This window comes from Ostrinia nubilalis, chromosome 9 (genome assembly GCF_963855985.1).
Source record: "Ostrinia nubilalis chromosome 9, ilOstNubi1.1, whole genome shotgun sequence".
NCBI classification, from domain to species: domain Eukaryota; kingdom Metazoa; phylum Arthropoda; class Insecta; order Lepidoptera; family Crambidae; genus Ostrinia; species Ostrinia nubilalis.
Genome location: NC_087096.1, coordinates 17,152,529 through 17,176,321, shown reverse-complemented (window position 1 = coordinate 17,176,321; position 23,793 = coordinate 17,152,529). Strand labels below are relative to the sequence as shown.

Genomic DNA, 23,793 nt, shown 5'->3' with positions numbered 1-23,793 from the left:
GATAACCCAGACAGCTTTGTATCAGCATTGGCTACTGGCAGTATATCAAAGGGTTTGCGTATAGGATCAGTTGCAAGTAACCGACTCAGTCTTCCCTTTACGCGACTGGTTGGGGGTGGACCAGAGTCGATAGCAACATGGAGCCTACATGGACCAATTGACCAGCTGCCGAAGCTTGCCTGGAAAAGGTGAGATGCTAATGCAAGAAGTAATACAGAAGCTGGTGATGTCTGAAAAAACAACTATAATGGTCACAGCCGTAGCCTTTGTGCTAAAAATAATCTCCCGTACTATGATAATATCAATCCTCACTTTCCTCACACTTACCTTTCCGTTAAATCACTGGTACAATAGTATGTAGAAATAAAAATGTTAGTTAAAATACTAATAATAATCATTAGACGTTTAGACAAATTCAAGTTCTTTATTTAGTGCTTTCTTCTTATGATATTTTCAATATTTTATATTTTTATTTCAATATGATATTTTTTCTGCATGTGTCAAACAAGGCTGTATGTTTCTTTAATAAAGATAAATAAAAATAAATAAAATAATAAAATGTATTTAAACTATTTTCAACCTTATGACTTACACATAGAGTTCAAAATTAATTGAAGAAAAAATACAAATAATGGTAGCATGATGTGCCAGAAACTCTAAATAAATTCTAAAATAATAATCTTTACTTGCTTATGAACCAAATAGTATGAATTCTTGGATAAAATAAAAAAAAATTTCCGACGCGCATCAAAATTCGCCCGCTTTGTCCTGAAGAAAAATTTTTTTTCACCTACTTTTTTCGAAAAAAGTACCATACAATGGCATATATTTATAATCCTGATAAATGTAGCTTTCAGGACATATTTTTTTTATTACATTATCTCCAATGGTTTAAAAGTAAACGACGTTTATTTAAAAAAATACTTTTTGGTTTTTGTGAATTTTACTCAATATTTCTATTTTTTTGTATGAAAAGGTAAAAAGTTTGTTCTAGAAATGAATTCGCCATCCTTTAATTATCCGAAAATGACACCACACTTGCCCTAATACCCATAGTTTTGAAGATATGGGCCTTAAAGTGAAGCGCGGCAGAAGGAAACTTGCCCCCCTTCCCCCTGCTACCACAGGGGGGGCTCCCGATGTCTACCGACGGAAATCTACTCAGGAGCACCCAAAGAACAACTGGTGCAAAAATGAGCCTTCTATACCAAAGTGGAGGGGTTCTTGCACTAAATTCCCTACTACTTGTCTCTTTAATCATTGAATCACAAAAATGTTTAATTTTATTTGCATTGAAAAGATAAGACGCTTACCTTGTAACAGTACTTTATTCTGTAAGACAAAACGTCACCATAATGAACATTGCGTAATCCTATAAATTGTCCAAAATGCTTTCTCTCCGACCAGGTGGAAAGTGTAATAAAAAACATCTAAACAATATCGCCAGTCGTCAGCTCAATGCTCATAGATAAACCACTAAACCGTGGAACTGTGAAAGTGAAAACGTGTATTTTCGACTGTGGACCTCTCTGTGGAGCGGTGAACAATGTAGAAAGTAGTCGCCACATGTGAAGCTAGTTGGTGCTTGGGCCCTTCTTTGGGAGTGGGACTTCTTTGCCGGTATTGTGCGTATTTCTGCCACACCAGTGACGTTGACCTGACACCCCAAACATTACGTAGAAGTTATAAATGACATGCATCAGATTGTGCAACTACGATGAGTGCTTTAGTTAAAGGATCAAAACATCTTGATTGCACTCTTATCTAATCACCTTGAGTGCTGTTTGATATCTGATAGTGCCTCCAATTACTTGCTAATAACTCAGGATGAAACGGTACAAGTGGCTCACTTGGCTCTTGTTACAGATGAGATTCATTTATTGATATCAGCCAAGTGATAACTGAACAAATACACACTTGGTAGATTCAAGTATAACTAATCAAGAGATGCTTAACAACTGCAAGAGGAGAACTGAGAATGTGTCATACATAATTCTATGTAAATACAACAGAATCAAGATAGCGATAAACATTAATGCCACACACGGACGTCCAGCCAAACGACAGCTAGAGTTCCATTATTTTCCCTTATCTGGGGCGCTTTCCACGAGTGATAACATCAGCTGATATGGGTGTCAAACGGACGATTGTCACTGTGGTTGTCCTTCACAGCTTTGTATCTTGAAAATATACCTAATACCAGCAGACTTATTATTTGTAGTTCATTCAGTTGATATAATATAGAAGAAGACTCATCTTTATAGACATTTCTACTGAATGAGAGTATATTAAAATAACATAAGATGAATCTTGCTCGCGTACATTCCTCATATTACATTCGCTACCTAAAGATTATACAATAGAAACGGCCAGTGAGAACCAACTCAAAATTGGCTGCAGATTCAACAATAATGTGAGCGCGAATGTTCAATCAATTTCTATCCATAGTAGGTATTCAGCCGTATAAGCTGTTGTAATTTTCTGTGTGCGTTTACGACGAATTGCTCCCCCGGGTGGCACACAAATGTAATTGGACAACGTTCAATTTGGTTCAATACTAATGGCTTTGGCTAAATTTAGAGTTAGCTTACGCCCAGTGCTATTACTCTAATCTGTTAATCAACTAACAAGCCTTGGGCGTTGATTAGCGCGGCAGAGTCGAGCCATCGATAGTGGCCCGCTTTCCCGATAGAAAGTCCACGAGCTGATTCTATACGCTTTTCTATAAGGCTTTGGCGATTCTACACGCTTTACACACGTGCTAAATTGTTGGAGAGACCTGTGTGCGCTGTGCGAAACTGCTTATTGACAGGCCATTGCCGCTTTCTAGGTGGATTTTCCGGAATTCTTATAGCCATTTAAGGTTTGTAGTTTCTTTATGTCTGTACTACAAAAATAATAAATACTAGGTAGGTACGGTATGCATATAGATTTTAGGTTTAGCAATGTTTTAGGAAGATAAATTGTTTTGAAAAAGAATAGTGATTTGAAGCCATTTTACCTACCGCAACGCTCCCTTCTATTTCGAGCGTAGGTCCAAGGTAGTTACACCGTGGGCAATGAGGTGTCAGTAAAGTAACGGCGCACAAGGTTGTTCACAAATGTCCGGTGGCGGCCACCCTCCGCGTCGTACTCAATGACCTGCGCAGGCCATTGAGTACCAAGTACCAACACTAAACTTATCTACAACGGCCCTGCGAGGCAGGCAAGTTTACAGAATCTATATGTTCTATCAGTAATACGGACGAAGTTATAGTTTTAATTGAAATGGTTTTGTTGATATTAAGAACTACACAATCTTGTTTAAACTATTCCAAGTACACCACAACAGACGGAAGCGAATTTTTAAATTCCTCTGAACACTATGAGCATAATTTTATGTTCTGTCCGACAGACAACCCTGTATTTGTTCAATACTTTACAAACCCCTGGTAAAATCACCCTACTTGACTTTGACCTATTTTTCCTTTCGCCAGGGGATGACCAAAAGAGGGACGAACTCGAAGTTTTGAAAGAACAATTTCAAAAGGCTTAAGTAAATTGTTGAAATGGGTCATTGAATTCAATAATGCCGCTTTGATTGAAGATGACTCTGCGACATTTGTCTCGTAATTGAGAGCTGTCTCGCGTTTATCATTTTAGCAGCAACAAGTGTCGTAATGTTGCTGGTATTTTAGACGGTCTAGAATATTTTGTGTACATATTTCATTCAGCTTACAGACATACAGCTCCATCTTGCTATTTAATAATACCCGTATGTACTTGTCTGAGAGGACTCCTATTATTCTTTCCATGTTGTGAGTTGTAGCAGGCCTCCGTCACTCGCCTATGTCGGCCGAGATAATTACCTACAGCGCGCGACAACTTCAAGTTGCAAATCAGTCAGGGCCGCCACGCGCCTGTGAGCACACGCGTATTTCTATACACGCTCGGTCGATCATCGTCGCAATCAAGGTTTATTGTTCCAAAAGCACTGTTATTCTACTTTAATGGAAAATCGTAATATTTAGGAATAATATTTAACTGTAGTGATTTAAATTAAATAATTTAAAAAAACTACACTTTTTAAATAATTTTGAAATACTTATGACAAAAAACTGTAGCAAAAAAATATTTTAGCTACTACACCTTTTAAAACTTTGTCCAATTTCGAATTATCGCAACACTGAAGTTTATTAATAGGTTTAATTAATTAATTAGAGATGGTACGATTATATAAACACCACTAGATTAAAGTTTACCAATCGTAAATACAATAAATGCTTCTTAAAATTAAGTTTTTATTTATTTTACTTTGCTTATACAACCCTGACGCTTGAGCTGTGAGGTAGATCAATTCTGAACACAATAAAATTGCGCTCTTGTGAGCGTAGAAGTAAGGTGCGATTTCGAATGCACCATACGCGTTGGATATTTTGCATTATTATTATTACCGTTAAAATGTCGGCATCTGATCCTACACAAAGGAGTGCAATTTCTGTTGCTACTATTATGTATTCTGTGGTTGTAGCAATATTATGGACAGTGTTTTCGCCAGATGGTGCTGCGCTTAATGATTTACGAGCAGTCCAAAAGTTTGCCTGTGCTCTATGAAATATCGCGCAAATGTAATATCACAGCTAACATAATAATAAGAGTATGTACTATATTGTTTGACCTTCAAAACTCGGCATTTAATCTTACGTCGTGTTTTCATCTAACGTTGTTTTTGAGATAGTAACATTTTTATCTTAAAATGCCGTCAATAAGTATGTGATTGGAAAGTGACATCTGTGCTGTGAGTGTGAATCACCTGAGTTGGATATCGGCCAGTAGGCCATGGCAGGATAGTAATTTACTTAAACCAGAGCTGGTCGGCCGGTGCTAAATGGTTAGACTTCAAGCGCTGCAGTTTTAATTCTGCAATAGCCTTTGACGTTCAGTCAATCTTGAATACTAAATTTAATCAATCAGTAGATTCATAAGGTTCCTCTATAGTATCGGTTCATAACGCATAATATCGTAGAACATTTATATTTTCACACAGTACGTATTTACGTATTTTTGCTCGAACGATAAAATTGATGACTTCTACCGTTGTGTGATGAAATGAAATTCATGCTCGAATGCTGAAAACTTTCAGTCAGACCAATAATTCGAGGACGTGGCAAGTGTGTGTGACGTATCGATTTTCCTTTCTGTTGAGTTTAGTTTGCTTTTCTCCAATAACTGTGTATATTGCCTCATTGTATGAATTCAGCATTTTACAAAGCTCTATATTAAGCTATATTAGAACTGTTTTATTTTGAATGTTCCATGTTGGGCGCCAACTTAGTTATGAGCGTAGTATTTGCGACTAGCCCATTCGCGTTCGAAGCTTCAAGAAGCTCCAGTGCGTTTGATTCGCAGTGCACACATGCCGCGCACGCCGCTGCATACTAAACTGATGCACTCGGCTCCCCGGGGTGGCAGTCGGCGGATCAACGCTCGAGAGGTTTGCTGTGCCCGTTACATCATACCCGGGGTATACACTCGCACATGCAGTAACCTCACAGTTAGGTTTTTAACGATTTGACTCATTGCTAATAGGTATTTATAAAATAATTTCTCTAGATAGACCAAACCTGTTCCTAACGCGCGGTGCTGAATAAATAATTAATTTGTCTTTCTTTCTTTGAATTCGTTGATTGCCCTGATGACGTTACTGTATTATTTGTCATTTGTGTCGAACATCTTACAAAGCTCCTGTAAGCACTCCCTGTCCTACATGCTATCTGCACATGCTCCGTCTTTGTTTGTTAGATCCGGACTTTGCTTGCTTACTAAACGCCGCATCTGCCATTTCTCTACTAAGTTTCTATGTTCCGGTTATAAGAATTCTTCGTGCGTGATCATTATTGACTTACTCGCAAAATTGTGGGAAGTGGAGTTCCTTGTAATAATATTTTATCAATGTAAACATTTTCATGTGTACATTTGAGTGAGTTGATTGCGTGCGATTGATGCATATGATCTACTTACATCTAGTAATACACGTACATATAGCACAATTGAATGTCAACTACTTCTACTCAGGTACTACCTAACTCGATATAAATAAATTACTTTGACTCTACTTTTATCAGTGCCTGCCCCCTTCGTTGTCTCCTTTGGGAAAGTTGCGTATTTCAGTGAAGTAGCTCTTCTTTGTCTCGCACTTGTCTCGATCCCAATCTGATCGGCAGCCGCTTTGTTGCCGCGTTGTGCTTGTCGCGGCTGGCGCCGAGTGCCGGCGCGCGATGCTCTCGCAGATTGAATCGGCCCGGAGAACTTCTTTGTAACGTACGAGTGCAGTGAATCTCCACTTTGCATACTGCACTTTGAAACCGATTCATGTTGAGGTTGAGGGTAACTATAATCTGTCGATTTCTAGGCGTTGAAGATTAGCGCAACATTCCCGCAATCACTCATTGGTGTCATTTATATTTGAGATTAATTTGGGGTAACTTTTCTGTCTATAGTTTATCTAAATATTTAAATGTATTTTTATGAGTAGTTTGTTCAATTGTTTATGTTAACTTGCACTTGCGCCTCCACCAAAACTTCTGGCATAATTATCTTCTTTGGGCAGTAGCAGTTACATTACATTATAAATACTTAGCTTTGTGTGACGAAAATAGTCTGTAATTATTAATTAATGAACTGTGTTAATTTCAACACGTTCCCAATAATAACAGTTGTTTATTGAAGCCTGAAGTGTGTGACTAATTAACTTGTCCGAACATCAGACGTTGCGTCCGTAATGAGGGCTGTTGGCAGACTCGTGGTTTGCTAACGTTTAATGTAGCAAACGATCTAGGTTGATTTAAAAATGTTAACGAGCTATTTAATTATATTATAATAAAATACACACGCAATATATTCAAACTGATACAAATGTTAAAATAATGTATATTTTATCGGAAAGATAGCCATATCGTAAAACCTTCCGTTGTTATTTCTGCAATAAAATGTTTATGATTTGGATGATTAAAATTCAAACTGAATGCTAAATTTAGTGTTAAAAACGATAAAATTCCATCGCATCATTTACACGAGGAGGGTTGTAATTGGCGGGTGAATGTGAAACCCCAGACGGTGCATCGGATGCTGTCGGTATGAGACTTGGCGAGGGTCCGCGCCGGTGTCTGTTTGTGTTGCTGCTATCGATCGCATGCACCCACAAAGGGCTCCCCACCCCCGCCCTCCCGCCCCGCCCGCGCCCTGCTCTGCGCAGCCCGGCATCGAGCAACAGGCTACAAAGCATCGCTATTTTGGAAAGCACAGTACAATGACCTTTGAAACAATCTTTGATACGAACAATATGCAATCATCAGCCATGGTAAACAAGAAAATTAACCCAGTTGTTGTGCGTAGAGGTATAAAACACTTCTACCAAAACGGTACAAGAAATTCGTCTCGGTAGAATGTATCCCGTATGGTCTAGTGGCTAGGATACCTGGCTTTCACCCAGGAGGCTCGGGTTCGATTCCCGGTACGGGAAAAATATTTTTATATTTTTGTGTCATGCATTGACTGGTACATATTTAAAAAAACTTAAAGTATAAATTAAAAATGCTTTTGCATATTAGTATTCTTTATTCATTTTAAAATAAAAATAACGAAAAAAAGTTCGAGTAATGTCCATTTTGGGTGTGAGTCAATGTTCCAATGGCCCTTGACCCGCGGCCCGCGGCAAGGGCGACACCTCTGTAACGAGGTCCGAGTGCTCAGGAGGGTCCTCCAGGCCCTCGTGAACTGAACACCTCGGGACTTGGTAACCTATACAAATTCCGGAGGGCGCCCTCGATCTGACTGAAGATATCAGCCAAGCTACGACCTTTGCCTTTTTGGCGCATTTAACTGTGGTCATATTTTTATTATATCTGGGGGCACGGCAGTGCCCCCACCAAGTCGAGCAAAAAAGCGGCACGGCCGTACCATCCTTTTCTCGAAGCAATTCAGGCCATTTTCGACCGCCTGTAACTTCGTTGTGGATAAAACTAGAAGGCTGAATTTTCATTAGCTATGCAGGCATTGTAAAGACACGGTATATTTAAAATTTCATTCAATTTGAACCAGTAGTTTAAGAATTATAACGGGTCAAAGTTACTTAATTTTGTCACTCACTGTCTCACTGACTGACTCACCGATCATCAAAATTCTAAGGCACTTCTAGCAGACCTAGAAGCTTCAAATTTGGAATATAAGTAGTGTTTGGTGTATGAATCAAGGAAAAACTAAAATATTTGGGGGCACGGTAGTGCAACCGCCAAGTCGAGTAAAATTTTTCAATTTCGGTCCAGTTTTCTAGATACATAACTGCTGTCTACAAAATACAAAAAGAAATGAGATTTGGGGGCACGGTAGTGCAACCGCCAAGTCGAGTAAAATTTTTCAATTTCGGTCCAGTTTTCTAGATACATAACTGCTGTCTACAAAATACAAAAAGAAATGAGATCCCATCAAAAACAATACTTGTCAAAAAAACCAAGTCTCGCAACTCAGTTGTTCTAAGTTCTCTCAGTTGTTGTAAAAAGTTGTGAGATCCATGTAATACCAAGTCCAGGCCAGGAAATCTTTAACGTTTTACATAAATATATTGACTTGGCCATCGCATGAAAACACGTGTAAATTAAATTATTTAGTGCGATGGCCAAGTCAATAATTTATGTAAAACGTTAAAGATTTCCTGGCCTGGACTTGGTATTACATGGATCTCACAACTTTTTACAACAACTGAGAGAACTTAGAACAACTGAGTTGCGAGACTTGGTTTTTTTGACAAGTATTGTTTTTGATGGGATTATCATATTTTTACTTTATAGAAAGAGAACCTATCTGTAATCTGCATAATATTAATAAGCAAGTGGTAACGGCGAGACATTAAATAAAGCTTTGCAAGTTCTAGCGTTTCTAAAATAGATTCATCTAATTTGCATTTTAAAGAGGGCTTTCATCTTGTCGAGCAAGGCGAGTTGCACGTTCAAGCTTCCAAAGGGCTCTTCGAAGCTTTGTAAGAGAAGACTACTACTTGATACATTGACAGTAGATAATTTGTAAATAAATTGTTGATTTAGTGTGGTCTGTTATTTTTGTTGAACATGATTAGTCACTTGATTTCATACTTGAATAACGTGGCGAGACACTGATACGACCATTACGAACACAAACCATATTTATCAGAGACACGACCTTTAAAGCGATAATGCTAATTTTAGGTTCTTTGTCATTTTTTTTATTATACATACAAGCTTTGACAAGTTCGGTTTAATATTTATACCCGTTTACTTCTTTATTAAATAAATTAGTCACTAATTATAATCTGAGCCTATTCAAGGCAAGAGTGAACAGGGTAGAAAAAAATACTGGGTAAGGTAGGTATGTTGTTTCTTACCCTAGATTGCATCTACATTTAACATCAGGTGTGATTGCAAGAGAAAGTGGTAACAAGGCACAGAAAATGCCAGAATATTCGCATTTGAATTCGTTATGATGACAAATTGGACTATTATTACTTTCACAACAACTCAGAACGAAGTAATGTTTACTAGGAATTGTAAATAGTTCACGTTTGCTTATTTCGAAGCCGATATTGTGGCGTGAACGGAACCAGATCAAGGCGAGGCGATTATTACATCAACACTGCACAAACTCCGGCGCACTCGACACCAATGTTGTGGGAATAATCCTGAACTTTTCACACGCTCGTGGATTTTTTTACATAAAATTTCTATTGTTTCATGAATTAATGACGACGTAAACTGATAATGATACTTCCCGTAATTTTATAATAACTATACCCAAAGTACTTTGGAGCTTACCTTCAAATTCGTCGGTTCTATCTAATTAAAATTTTTAACATGAATGAGTTTGTAAAGCGTGTGACTTTCAATAGTAAAATAAATGTAGATTTTTTGTATAAAAGTAATCTACTTTCAGTAATCTAGTTTCATTCAGTTCAGACCTCCCCTTTATTTTTTATCTTTAGAAAGTTCTTAAAAGCTTCTGGGTTTTAAGTGCGTGCAAAAAATAATGTGTTTGCGGCGAGATGATACATGTTTTACCTGTGGTTTTACTTTTTGAGTGGAAGCAATGACATAAAAACATCTTAGGTCGTAACGTTTTGAAGATTTTACCATTCATCAGTTTATCGTAAAAAAGATTCCCTTGAGATAGTATATTTTTAAGCACCCGTTTTTAAGTCCGCATCGTTACCGCAGCGGATGCGCGTATGCGCAGCCGAGCGCGACGCGCCGCAGCCGCACGGCCAAGGCCGCACTGATTGCATCTGCTCACCTCGCGAATATGTAATCTTACACTAATTATCGTGTTATTGTGTGTAAAACAAATCATGCACTTGATGAATTGTGACGTAACTTTTTATCATTATTTCATCAAGCCAACAAGTTTGTAGTCCAGTAGAATTAGCTTTTAAATCGGAAATAATTCCTACAAAATATTTTATTGTTTTAATGGCTTCATTGGTTGCCCATTAAGACTCTCCTAAGTTTTCGACTTCGACGGAGTTGTGCTTAAGTGGTGGGGGCCCCCGAAAGAGGCATTTTTTCGGTTTTCCGGTTATACCGCCTAAAGGACTTACCCTATCAAAAAGTGGTCTTCATGACGGTTGAAGGGCACTTAATCCTGCATTGAATAAGATCAAATTCATATGTTTTGGACAAACCGTTCTCGAGCTAATGTTCGGCAAAGTAGAAAATATACGTATAATTAATGACCCTCTCCACGTCCAATGGTTTGTTACCCACAGGCTTCCAAGTCTTGAAAAGGGCCACCTCAACCAGTGTAACCCTATCAAGGCTTACGAGCTTGATGCGCCTATCCTTGTTCGTCCCAGCCGTTCCTTAACTGCGGTTGCTGCACCTCTTCCTGGCACTCACCTGAACGACTCTGTGTTACCTACTGTGGCTGCCCCTCTTCCTTGTATCCTCCTGCATGACTACGTTGCCTAGCCGTATGGCTGGTCTAAGGTTCGACGCCAAAAATCAACAACAACAAGTTCATATTAAAACGCTGAAGAGTTTTTTGTTTGTTTGTTTGAACGCGCTAATCTTAAGAATTACTAGTTTGATTGAAATCATTATTTTTGTGTTGAATAGCTCATACATTGAGGAAGGCTATATGATATATACAATTACTCTACGACTAATAGAGGCGAAGTAGTAAAGAAAAATGTTGCAAGCACGGAAAATAGTATTTAAACTATTTTCACTCGTACAAAGTTGATTTTGTGGCGTCGAACCTTGGACCAGGCATATAGCTAAGCAATGCAATCGTACAGGAGGGTACAAGGAAGAGAGGCAGCCACATTAGGTAACACAGTCGTTCAGGAGAGTGTCAGGAAGAGGTGCAGCAACCGCAGTTAAGGAACGGCTGGGACGAACAAGGATAAGCGAATCAAACTCGTGAGCCTTGTTAGGGTTACACTGATTAAGGCGACCCTTTACAAGGCTTGGAAGCATGTGGGTAACAAGCCATTGGACGTGGAGAGGGTCATTAATTATACGTATATTTTCTACTTTGCCGAACTTTAGCGCGAGAACGGTTTGTCCAAAACATATGAATTTGGTCTTATTCAATGCAGGATTAAGTGCCCTTTAACCGTCATGAAGACCAATTTTCGATAGGGTAAGTCCTTTACGCGGTATAACCGGAAAACCGAAAAAACGCCGCTTTCGGGGGCCCCCGCCACTTAAGCACAACTCCGTCGAAGTCGAAAACTTAGGAGAGTCTTAATGGGCAACCAATGAAGCCATTAAAGCAAAAAAATCTTTTGTAGGAATTATTTCCGATTTAATCAATTTTTGTGTTTAATTCTACTGGCCTATTGGGGATTAATTGGAAATCTATTATTTATTAAATTATTACAAACAACTTCCGTATTGTTTATTTAGTTTAAAGTATTTTTTTAAGTCTCATTAAGATTTGTATTGGAAATAAAAAGTTTTTAAAAACAATCTGCGATCTAATTTTGTTACTTTGTTATTATTCTGTGGTTCTAGTGACAACAAAAAAAAAAAAATGGTTGGGCTCGTCCGGGATTTGAACCCGGGACCTCTCGCACCCTAAGCGAAAATCATACCCCTAGACCAACGAGCCGGTGGAGAGACGTTCAAAATTGTGTAGCACGTGCCGCAGCGTCGTCGTCGCAGTGACGTCATATTGATATGAGGTCGAGACTCTCGTTCGCCGATAGGGGACAGACAGATGTTCTTGTTTGGTTAGCCTTAGCAGCTTTAAGACAGGAAATATGGCTGAGGAAACAATCGATATCAGTATTTGGCAATGTAAAAAAATACTACGAGTATTCATTACCAATATTTACCCAAATCAAAAGGTTATATAAGTTTGTATAAATTGTGAAGACATAATATTTAACGTTATTAACTAAAGGAAATTGTTTCTTACACAATGGGAACTGACAAATATCTTTTGAGTATTTAATAAACATCTTGATGCGTGAATCATTGTGCATCTTCCGCTGTAAGTAGCTCGTCCAGCGGCAATTGATCAAATTGAACAGTTAACAGTTGTCCGTTCGTTTCGAGACAATAAATTGGCTACAACGGACGAGCGCGATATCTGCGCCCGCTGATGAATGTGATCTTTATATCTAGTAGATAAAGCTCACATTGGTGTAGCAGGTGCAGAATAAGGGCTATCAAATTAGTTCGCGCACTGATGAGATGCAATTGAAGGCGAGGTCTGATAGTTGAAATAGTTTAACTAAATGGACTTCTCGGGTTTCACTAGTTGCATAAAGCTCTTGTTCAAGATGCGAGCACCCCCCTTGCTCTTTTTCTCGTTGTATAGAACATATTCTTGAACGGGTCGCCGATAGAAATAAACAAGTTGTACGACCTCATTCTACTTCTTAATGTTGTTTGCAACCAGTGCTAGATCAACTTTAACTGGAAATGGTAGTTATTTATTTATCGCTTCCACCTTCGGCCTGATCATCACTTACCTCACTGTGGATAAAAAAAAATGGATATTCAAGTCTATCAATGACCTAATTTACAAATATTTATTCCAAGTGTAGGTAGTTTTGTGATTACAGAGTAACAACTACCTACAATACAAATCCTGTGAGACAGTGTTCATCATAACAGTTTGTAAAAGCAATAGATTATTCAGTAACAGATCTTAGGAAATTTCTTTACTGTTCGGCTGGTGCATTTCTCGTACAGGAATGGCAATAATTGTCGCGTGACGCGTTTCAAGGAAAGCCGCCAGTTGGTGACTCGGCCGCCAAACATCCGGGTTCTGACTGCTAGAGACCAGACCAGTCGCACACCGCTCAATGTCTCTGAGAAAATAATCACAAATAATCGATACATTACCGCCTTTAGAATGTGTTCGAAAAAATGTATTCGATTGCAAATACATTCGTAATAAAAGACTGAGTCAAAAACTGAGTTTAAAGAACAAATTGGATTTGTGTTCAATAAATGTCGGTAGGCTGTAAAAAATGACACTCAGTTCTAATTGAACCGTCTGATACTTTTTGTGCAAGATTTTCACTCCACTTGTTGTTCGTTTTCTTTACTCACATAAATAATAGACTTATTTTTGAATTAGAAGGGAGCAATGAAAAGAACTTGTGGGTAACCTAATGGTAAAGAGACCATCAGCATCGCCAACATTGGAAGATCCGCCGATTCTTTGCACACCTACCTGTATTTGTCGCACGCACGCTTTTGCCTTTGGGATTGCTACCATGTAGTACCTTAATTTGTAATTGTAACCCAGTGATTCGAATGTGCTAACATCGGATAATTCAAAAGTTGCGAGAAAATAGTGAGTTAGTGAAAAGTCGTACCGGAGGCAATCATAAAATAAGAAACTGCGAAAGAGGGTAGACCGATATGTCTGCCCATAACATCTCACCGGCTAGTTTCTTCAGTTACTCCGTGATCATGGCGCTTGCAACAGTGCCGAAATATCGGAGACTCGTAATCGTAATTATGGTACATGGTAGCAATCTCATCAGTAATAATTTTCTGTTAGTGACCGACCATGATAGTTTTACGTTTGTATACCAACATGGAGCAATAAAGAATATGATAGACTATGATAGTTTAAAACAATTTTTTTTTTCGCAAATTAGGGTGTGTTAAGTTATCAATTGTCGTGCCAAAGTGACACAGGTTTCTGTTGGTTGCAGGATTCGTGTCGATCTCGGACGGGAACGTGGAGGTGGAGTCGCCGCGGCGCGAATGGCGCGCGTTGGCGGCGCACTACGCCGGGCCGCTGGCCGTGCTGGTGCTGGCGGCGCTGCTGGTGGCCGCGCTGCCGCTCGCTGGGTGAGACACCACGCCTTCTCTGATAGATCTAGTTCTGATACGCTCGCGAGGAAAGAGGAAACGCAAGCGAATGAATGCTAGAGCCACATGCCGCTGGTTGAGGCCCGCGTTATCAGCTCGCGGGCCTTCCCAGGGCACCCTTACATTTTTTGTTGGCCTACGTGGTTATTCCCGCTTCTCGTTCCCACCGCTGCAACTCCTGTGCAGCCAGGATCTACAGCTTTCATCAACAGCCCTTTACAGTCCATTGCTGAATTATAAGCCTCCTCCACTATAGTGGAGGGTTTTGCCATAATCCCCACGCTTGGCAGGCGGGTTGGAGATCGCAGTTTAAAAGATTAATGTTTTTCAGGGAGCGCTGCTGCCCGTTCTCTGTTTGAAGTGTAGCATCTACAGCTTGCTGCCATAAAAACCCAACCAATGAAGGTCAAGTTTGTCCCGGGGGAAAGTTAAACTGTCATTGGACCCGCACCGAAATTAATCAGAAGAAAATAGGAACGACTTCCCTCCATTGCAAAGCGGATTGGGCTTACGTTGATTCCATTGGGTCTACGTGGACGTATACGTTGTTAGTGGAAATTTAGGAAGTGCCTAACACTCAATTTATGTAGTCATTAAAATGCGTTGGTTTCGGCAGGCTGTTCTGGTGCTGTTGCTACTGGTGCCGCTCGGGGCGGCGGCGGCGCGCCTTCGACCGCAAGTACGACGCCTGCCTCAAGGGCATCCTCGCCATCGTGCTCATCGGCCTGCTCACGCTCTTCCTGTAAGTTCACTCGTGCTTGCGCTATGAATCAAGAAGACATAACGGAGATATTTTGATAAGAAGTATTGGAGAGATAGCAGACGTCATCGTGAAAAAGCAAAATAATGTTTATTGAGATTTAGATAAAAACCTTGTAAGATAAAGATACTTACATAAATTTTATTACAAGCAATAAAAGATTACAGATATTTCACTGAGGGATTTCCCTCACCACATTTTGGTACCTTTTTCATCACCATCATCATCAATCATTTAGAATTAATAAATGGCTTATTTTCTTTCTTAACATTCTGATTGGAACTAGGTACTTTAATTATCATTTTATGAATATTACTTTTTCACAGTGCCTTGGTAACATTTTACATAAAAAACTATAGATTTCTTAAAGTCCGGTCCGTGAGCACGTAGATTTTTGTCCAATGACCCCTAGCTAGCTACCCATCCTTATCGCGACTGTGCGTCTGGCACCCGCAGTGAGTGTGCGAGCGCGTTCACTGCGGGTGCCAGTCGCACAGTCGCGACAGCAATATAATTACGCGCGAGCGATAAGGATGGGTAGCTAGGGGTCATTGGACAAAATTCTACGTGCTCACGGACCAGACTATAGTAGCAAAAGAAAAACTTACTTACTTAAAAAAAATGTGTTTTGTGGGGTAATGTTGGAGAAAGTACAATAAAGGCAACATCGTATCGCTCGCAGGTTCGGCGTGGTGTGCGCGTTCGCGACGGACTCGCAGCTGGAGACGAGCGCGGGCGAGGCGCCGGGCTCGCTGCGGGCGGGGCTGCGCGACGCGCGCGCCTTCCTCAACGCTACGCAGGCCCACGCGCGCTGGCTGCTCGTCACCAACTACCAGGAGCTCGAGCACAAGCTCAACGGGCTGCTGGCCAGTGAGTCACACATCCTGTAGGGACACGACTCGCAGCTGGAGACGAGCGCGGGCGAGGCGCCGGGCTCGCTGCGGGCGGGGCTGCGCGACGCGCGCGCCTTCCTCAACGCTACGCAGGCCCACGCGCGCTGGCTGCTCGTCACCAACTACCAGGAGCTCGAGCACAAGCTCAACGGGCTGCTGGCCAGTGAGTCGCACATCCTGCAGGGACACGACTCGCGGCCGGAGACGAGCGCGGGCGAGGCGCCGGGCCCGCACATCCTTTGTCTCGGTGGCACTGTCGAGGGTTGTTAGGGTCTGACTAGACTTCAGATATGTAAATTAAAGGCGGACTGTATTTCATAGGTATAATATAAAATATATCGTAAATATATACGTGGGAGGGCCGCGTCTGACACCGGTGACGGTCGAGAGGCTGAGTGGGCGTTGGGCACATACGGAGTGTGCCGGCGCCTCGCGCGGAGCCGATGATGGCCGATCGATGTCGATGAAGCCCGAGGACCCGAGAAGCGCCAACAAGGGTCGAATGATTAAGTAGCTGAGAGGTTCTCAAAGGTTGACGGTAGCCTTGTGTTCCCCAGGTACAGGCATGACGGTGTCGGTGCAGCTGGGCGAGTTCTCGCGCGCGGTGTCGGTGACGACGCTGAACACCATGGTGCAGCGGCTGGACGGCGTGGCGGCCGACCTGCGCGCCGTGCGCCGCCTCACGCTGCGGCTGCGCGCGCACGCCGACCAGCTCAACTCGGGTGAGCGACCCGCCCGCGCCGTGTAGCCAGCTTTAAGCAACGTACTCATCTAGCCGTGTATAGTCTGCTCTGTGAGCACCTGAGCACGTAGAATTTTGTCCAATGACCCCAAGCTACCCATCCTTATCGCTCGCGCGTAATTACGTTGCTATCGCGCTCGCACACTCACTGCGGGTGCCAGTCGCACAGTCGCGACAGCAATATAATGAGGGCTATCGTTTTAGCGCTCACCAGTTAGCGCCACTGTAGAGTAAAGTCCTGTCACTTGCTAGTAGCGAAGACAGTGGCACCAACTGGTGAGCGCTAAAGTGGTAGGAGGACTATCGCATTTGCACTCATCGCAAGATGGCGCCACTGTAGAGTAAGGTCCTGTCAATCGCCAGGGGTGCCAACTGTTAAGTATAAAAACGATAGCCCTCATTACGCGCGAGCGATAAGGATGGGTAGCTAGGGATCATTGGACAAAATTCTACGTGCTCACAGACCGGGCTTTAGCATGTAATGTATCAGATACTGTATCAAGTGAGTACATAGGCACGAGCCCGCTGCGAGCTGCTCGCGCGTGGTTCGCAGGTAGATCGCAGCGACTCGGTATCATTGCGAGCACAAAGGCGGCTCGCAGTAGGATTCAGGAGCTCGCAGCGAGATACGCGATGACCGTGGACGAGTCGTACTCACTTGTAGGTTGGTTACGTCACATGCTACGATACGTGCTACATGGCAGGTGAGTACCCTGCCCAGAAGCTCGCAGCCAGATACGCGATGACCGTGGACGAGCCGTACTCACTTGAAGGTTGGTTACGTTACATGCTACGTTACGTGCTACATGGCAGGTGAGTACCCTGCCTAAGACACTGTAACACGCGAACTCCTTGATAAAATTCGAAGTGACACGCTGTTTTGTTTCATTTGCCTACACCCATGTGCGTCCACGAGGCCTCAATGGCTACTAACCCACTTATATTATGTTCAGGGCTGCGCAAGGTGAAGGGCCAGCTGCTGGCGACGCTGGCGCAGTGCTCGCAGCCGCCGTGCGTGCGCCTGCAGGAGAAGTACAAGCTGGGCCAGCTCGACACCGAGATCCAGTACAACCAGGTACGTGGTTTCCGTGATTCTCCAGTGACAGTTACTCGTTCTTTTTATTGTTTAGTTATTTTTAATTTTTTGGTTATTTAGTTTACGATTAGGTTATGATGGGACTGACGTACTATGTAAAAGTCCCTAAATTAATAAATAGAAAAAAAAAACAGGTACGTATCCCACCCCCACCCCCACCCTATGTGCACGCAGCAGTACGACCAGCCGGCCTAGGATGCGCGCCATGATATAATCTTATCGATAATTTTACACGAAAAATCGATAAAATCCATCGATAACAATACAATGGTGCGCATCCTAAGCTAACGGGGTAACGCGTTCGGTGTAAGGCCCGAACGCGAACGCTGCACAGAGCAGTCATAACTACATGCGATTTTTGTTACATCATTTAGAATTACTCTGATAAACGCCGCAGCGACAAGAAGCCCAGAAGTCTTGCCCTTCTGGATGCTCTGTTTATGTGAGCTCCTCCTTGCTCAAGCCTAAAAAACTACTTTTGAATGTTAACTATTTCAAGGCAATCGACTAAAAACTCTCATTTTTCGAAGCTTAGTAAAATGAATTCTCATTTTTTATGCAATTAAAATGATTTATACTAATATTGTCTTTTGCTTTTTAACATCAATTGCATAACTAACTGTGGTCTGTTATTTCATGCACACTCGGATAGATGCTTGACAAATACTTCCCAACTGTAAGTATCTTTCTATTCTTAACCCGTACTGTATTTAACTTGCATCCATTATGTCTGTAATAAATTATTGGAATGCCTTGTAGTTTAGATCCTGTCCCAAAAACTTCATACAATTCATATTAGCTGTTAGTTTGTTTTTTAAATTAATCAATACAAAATAATTATGTCGATACAAAGGATTTTCCAGGAAGCAATAGAGATTATTAAGCAAAACTCTTTGCAGAGGGCGCTCCTAGCACAAACAATAAGAAAGCAAAGCATCGAATTTTAACGTATAGCCCGACCAGGAACATAAAAACCCTCGCCATGTTGCGGAAAACTAATGGTACTAATTTCTTTTAATGGCAACAGTAACTGAAAACTTCATTGACATGTCACCTTGCATGTCAGTATTGCTGTCAAAGTGTAAACAAACTTTATTTTAAATGTGCGGATTGATTTTGTGAATTAAATTGCTAAAATCTTTTTATAGTGGTGAAAGAAAAGTGGTTCACAATGTGTTAAAGTATTTGTCGAAGAGAAATACTAAGGGTTCGGACAATATTTTCATTGAATAATGTTTCTGACAAAGGTTGTCGAATTGACTGACATGTTTATCGCATAGTACAGTCCACTTTGAAAATTAGCTGTGGTTTGTTTCAATTACCTATTTTTAAAAATTTTGCCACTTTCTAAGTGTTGAATTTTATGGAATTGGGAAAGAAGTACCGAGTTTGAAGCGTTCATGAGCAAACATTGTAGTTGAATATTCAAGTTCTGAATTTGATTATTGATGAATAATAAAATAAATCCTACTAGCTCGATTGATGGATTCATTTAATTTATTTAAACCAGGTTACCTATAATAATATTTTTTCGTTAATTTATGAAAATATCAAATTAGCCCGTAATCCTGAATCCTGATACATAAAGTTAACCTATTACTTTAACACAGGTACGACTGTACTCAGTGTTGCACTATCAAATGCAATTGACGCGCCTCTATGCCAGTGTTTTTATGTTCCTGGTCAGGCTATAACACTAAATTCATAATTAAAATTATTAAAAATTACATAACTTCTTAGCTATTTTCAATTTAAATTAAGTATTATTTTTCATATTTGCAATTTTATTCACGACATTTATAAATCACAACACTTATAAAAAAAAAACAGTTTGTGCTAGTGCTGCGCCCTAGCGGCAATAATACGACCTCTAGTTGTTCGCGCCACCACGAGCATTACCGTGGCGCCACTTGTGTCCTTCCCACTATTTGAATCAAAGTGATCATTTGAATTTGGAACGCTTCAAGAAAGTCGCAGTTCGAATTTTAAATTCCGCGCCAACTCCCGGCGATGACGCGCGGTCCTACCCCTAATCTTTTTTTATTCTGTTGAGATCTCAAACTGTGTCTGTTTCGCGTCGCGTAAAATTTTGTAAAATGTGAAAATTAAGTGTATATTTTGGTGATTTACTGTTATAATCCGACTTCTAGATCTAGTAGGTCGTTGTGAACGTGAAGGTAAGGCGGGCTTGCTAGGGGATGGGTTATTGAAATACACGTGAATTCTATGCACGAAGACTTCTGAAGCGCCATGTAAGTGTCTTTTATTTGTTAGCCCAGATAACAATAGTGTTTAGGACACAAAGTGGTACTCTTCATTCGTCTTTTTTTCGCAAACTTTCTTTAATTATTGTAAATACTTATACCTACGTTGTAGAAAACCATCGTGGTTCCGCCATTTTTTTTGTGGATGTTCGAGGCATACTATTTTCAACCACATACCCACAAATGTCTTCGTAGGTAAAATACGTTACTTTCTAAAATACTCATAGCATTTACCTACACATTTTATTACAATAAAAAATATAGAACCTCATTTAGTTTTTTTTACCTTGTGGTAGATTGCGATATCGGGCGGTAGTCGAGCCGTTCTTCGTGTAATCTTAGTTGAAGTTTTATCAGTTTTTTCTTTGTTGTAAATTTCAATTTATTTTTTATTTTTTGGATACCTCCACTCCTTTAGTAAACGTTTTGAAATCAGCGGGGCTACTCTAACGTATTTTTTTTTATATACCTTTCGCTCTCAGTCTTGTCGGCATCTCGTTTCGAGTAGCTTTGCATGACTGGCAAATCCGCCGGACCGGTAAACCTGCCGGAAGGGTTAGCGGCTGTACAATTTATTCACATCATCCCGGATCCGGCATTTTTACCGAGCGTTTTGTCACTGCGCAGTGAGCAGTGTGAACAGTCTGTCCGGTATCCGGTTTCTGGCAAATCTGCTGGTCCGGCATATGGGTACCCGGCCTAACATGTGACGTGTGCGCAGATGCCGGACGTGTCGGAGCTGTTGAACAACGTGACGGCGCTGCTGGACGCGCGCATCCAGGAGGACGTGGCGGACGGCCAGCGCGTGTTCAAGGACATCCAGCGCGCCGTGCGCCGCGAGCTGGAGCAGCACATCCCCGACGTGCAGGCCGAGCTTGCCAGCACCGGTGAGTGCCTCCAGGAGCATCCAGGAGCACGTGGCGGACGGCCAGCGCGTGTTGAAGGACATCCAGGAGGACCAGCGGACAGTTTGACAACATTACGAGATCACTTGTTATAGTTATAGCTTCCCTCCGAGTGACGTCATATCGCCAGCGGCAAACTTAAAGCGAACGGACAGTAGTCTAGGGTGCAGACTCCGAAAGACTGTATGTATTGAAATGCGCTTTGAACTTCGGTTAACTTCCTCGAAGACTTCGTCGAAGCGAGCAGTGTAGCTGAGGCAAGGGCTTAGGCCGCTCAGGGTCAAACCCTGGCATCGAGGAGCCATAAATCAAGGTTGGTTAAATTTTGACAAAAATTTACATTTCAAAACCATTTTGCAGGTCGTCGTCTCCACGGGGTGGCGGATGAGATCACGTCCCTGGCGGGTAATGCAAGCCTACGGCTGCAACAGCGCGAGGACGTGGCGGACGAGCTGCAGAAGCTGCACCAGCGCTACGGGCCCTACCGCCGCTACCTTGGGCTCGCCACCGCCACCGCGCTGCTCATGGTACGTAGAGCACACGACGGATGAGGTGGTCAAGCGGTGCAAGCAAGTCTAGCTCTAGCTATACAGGGTGGAAACGATAAATGATCTCACTCGATTATTTCTAAACTATACAAGATATCGAAAAACTGGTTACTGATCCTGAAGGTGCTTCACGACCTCTTTTAAACGGTATCAGTAATTAACTGGACCTATCCGAAAATTCAATGTTTTCAGCTTCCATACTAAATGTATGCCAGCCACACAATATTAGAAGTGTTAATTTTTTTTATTATTAATTTTTTTTTTTTAATATACAGGGTGACTGGAACTGAACCCGCCATAGCTAATACGCGTATAGAGGAGGTCATTTGCTAATTATTGAACCTTACTTTCTATGACTAAAGTTTTATAGTTTAGGAGATATGTAAATTTTTTCAGATTTTTCCGAAATTTTCCTAAAAACTGCTTCAATTTTTTTTCTCGTGTGATTTCAACAGTTTTTCTTATTTGATATTAATATTGAATATGTCTTTATTCACATAAAATAAATTTCTGATCCAGATAATGATTGAATAGCTAGTTACAAGTAGCCAAAGTCTAACAAAAGTACAAACCACGATAAAATATTCTACTTCGAATTCGATTTAAAAAACAATTAATGGTGATAATGGATTGCCAATAACCTTAAAAATATCTCTAGCTTCTCTTCTTTCCAATGATATATCACACCTTGTAATTAGATATTGAAATTTGTCAAAAATTCAAAGTTTATGGAAGAAAGTGGAGTAATAATACAAAAATTATCCATACAAAGTTGATTTTGAATTTTTTAAAATTCTTTTCTTCATAATGTGATTATTATTTTTAAATTCATTTTTCAAAAAACACACAAAAATAGTTATGAAAAGGAGTATAGCAGAAAATATGAGATGTTTGAAGAAACTTTGTATGGATAATTTTCGTATTATTACTCCAATTCTTCCATAAACTTTGAATTTTTAACAAATTTCAATATCTAGTTACTACGTGTGATATATCATTGGAAAGAAGAGAAAGTAGAGATATTTTTAAGATCATTGGCAATCCATTATCACCATTAGCTTTTTTTTAAATCGAATTCGAACTTGAATTTTTTATCGTGGTTTGTACTTTTGTTGAACTTTGGCGGCTCGTGACTAGTTATTAAATCATTATCTGGATCTGAAATTTATTTTATTTGACTAAAGGGTTATTCGATATTACTATCAAATAAAAAAATCGGTTAAAATCATGCGAGAAAAAAATTGAAGCAGTTTTTAGGTAAAATTTCGGAAAAATATGAAAAAATTGACATATCTCCTAAACTATAAAACTTTAGTCATAGAAAGTAAGGTTCAATATTTAGCAAATGACCTCCTCTATACGCGTATTAGCTATGGCGGGTTCAGTTGCAGTCACCCTGTATAGTACGTGTCTGATACGGGAGCCCGTAACAGACACGTACTATCACTGTGTTACAGTCTTACGTCACTTGTTTGTTTTGTGCGGTCGTAACACGTCGTTTGTTTATTTTGTGCGCTCTTCAATACTTTGTTATTTCCACAGATCACGGTGCTACTAGCGCTGGGGCTGACGTGCGGCGTGTGCGGCAAGCGGCCCGACGTGTACGGCGCCAGCGACTGCTGCAACAAGGGCTCCGGCTCCTCCTGCCTGCTGTGGTGAGTGGCCGCGCGCTCCTGTCGTACACGTGCCTGCCGTAGCTATGTTTGTTTCAACCAAAGGTGTCCATTGCTAGACAAAGGCTATCGTAATGATTTCTACAGACTGTTGTGTTGCTCGCATCTCTTTCTTTCTTTCCAATGAGATATGTAACTGTGTTTTTCTGGCAACAGCGGCATGTGCGCCATGTTCCTGGTGGGCGGCTGGTGCGCGGCGGTGCTGGCGGCGTACTTCCTGCTCGGCACCGCGGCCCAGCGCGCCGTCTGCGACCCGCTCACGTGAGTACACTCGGCACCGCGGCCCAGCGCGCCGTCTGCGACCCGCTCACGTGAGTACACTCGGCACCGCGGCCCAGCGCGCCGTCTGCGACCCGCTCACGTGAGTACACTCGGCACCGCGGCCCAGCGCGCCGTCTGCGACCCGCTCACGTGAGTACACTCGGCACCGCGGCCCAGCGCGCCGTCTGCGACCCGCTCACGTGAGTACACTCGGCACCGCGGCCCAGCGCGCCGTCTGCGACCCGCTCACGTGAGTACACTCGGCACCGCGGCCCAGCGCGCCGTCTGCGACCCGCTCACGTGAGT

At 41.5% G+C, this 23,793-nt stretch overlaps 1 protein-coding gene and 2 non-coding genes across 3 annotated transcripts in view; 2 read left to right on the top strand and 1 right to left on the bottom strand.

Moving 5' to 3' along the window:
* LOC135074876 (prominin-like protein) overlaps window positions 1-23,793 on the top strand; it is a 73,084-nt gene that overhangs the window by 28,349 nt on the left and 20,942 nt on the right. The window contains exons 2-11 of the mRNA XM_063969258.1: window positions 14,186-14,324; window positions 14,962-15,087; window positions 15,788-15,971; window positions 16,011-16,161; window positions 16,556-16,720; window positions 17,694-17,815; window positions 20,822-20,987; window positions 21,366-21,532; window positions 23,096-23,208; window positions 23,383-23,487. Coding sequence (XP_063825328.1) covers window positions 14,186-14,324; window positions 14,962-15,087; window positions 15,788-15,971; window positions 16,011-16,161; window positions 16,556-16,720; window positions 17,694-17,815; window positions 20,822-20,987; window positions 21,366-21,532; window positions 23,096-23,208; window positions 23,383-23,487 — 1,438 coding nt within the window. The remainder of the gene's footprint in view (window positions 1-14,185; window positions 14,325-14,961; window positions 15,088-15,787; window positions 15,972-16,010; window positions 16,162-16,555; window positions 16,721-17,693; window positions 17,816-20,821; window positions 20,988-21,365; window positions 21,533-23,095; window positions 23,209-23,382; window positions 23,488-23,793) is intronic.
* Trnae-uuc (transfer RNA glutamic acid (anticodon UUC)) lies at window positions 7,430-7,501 on the top strand. Its single transcript has one exon. It is a non-coding gene; the product is annotated as a tRNA-Glu (tRNA).
* On the bottom strand, window positions 12,046-12,117 carry Trnap-agg (transfer RNA proline (anticodon AGG)). Its single transcript has one exon. It is a non-coding gene; the product is annotated as a tRNA-Pro (tRNA).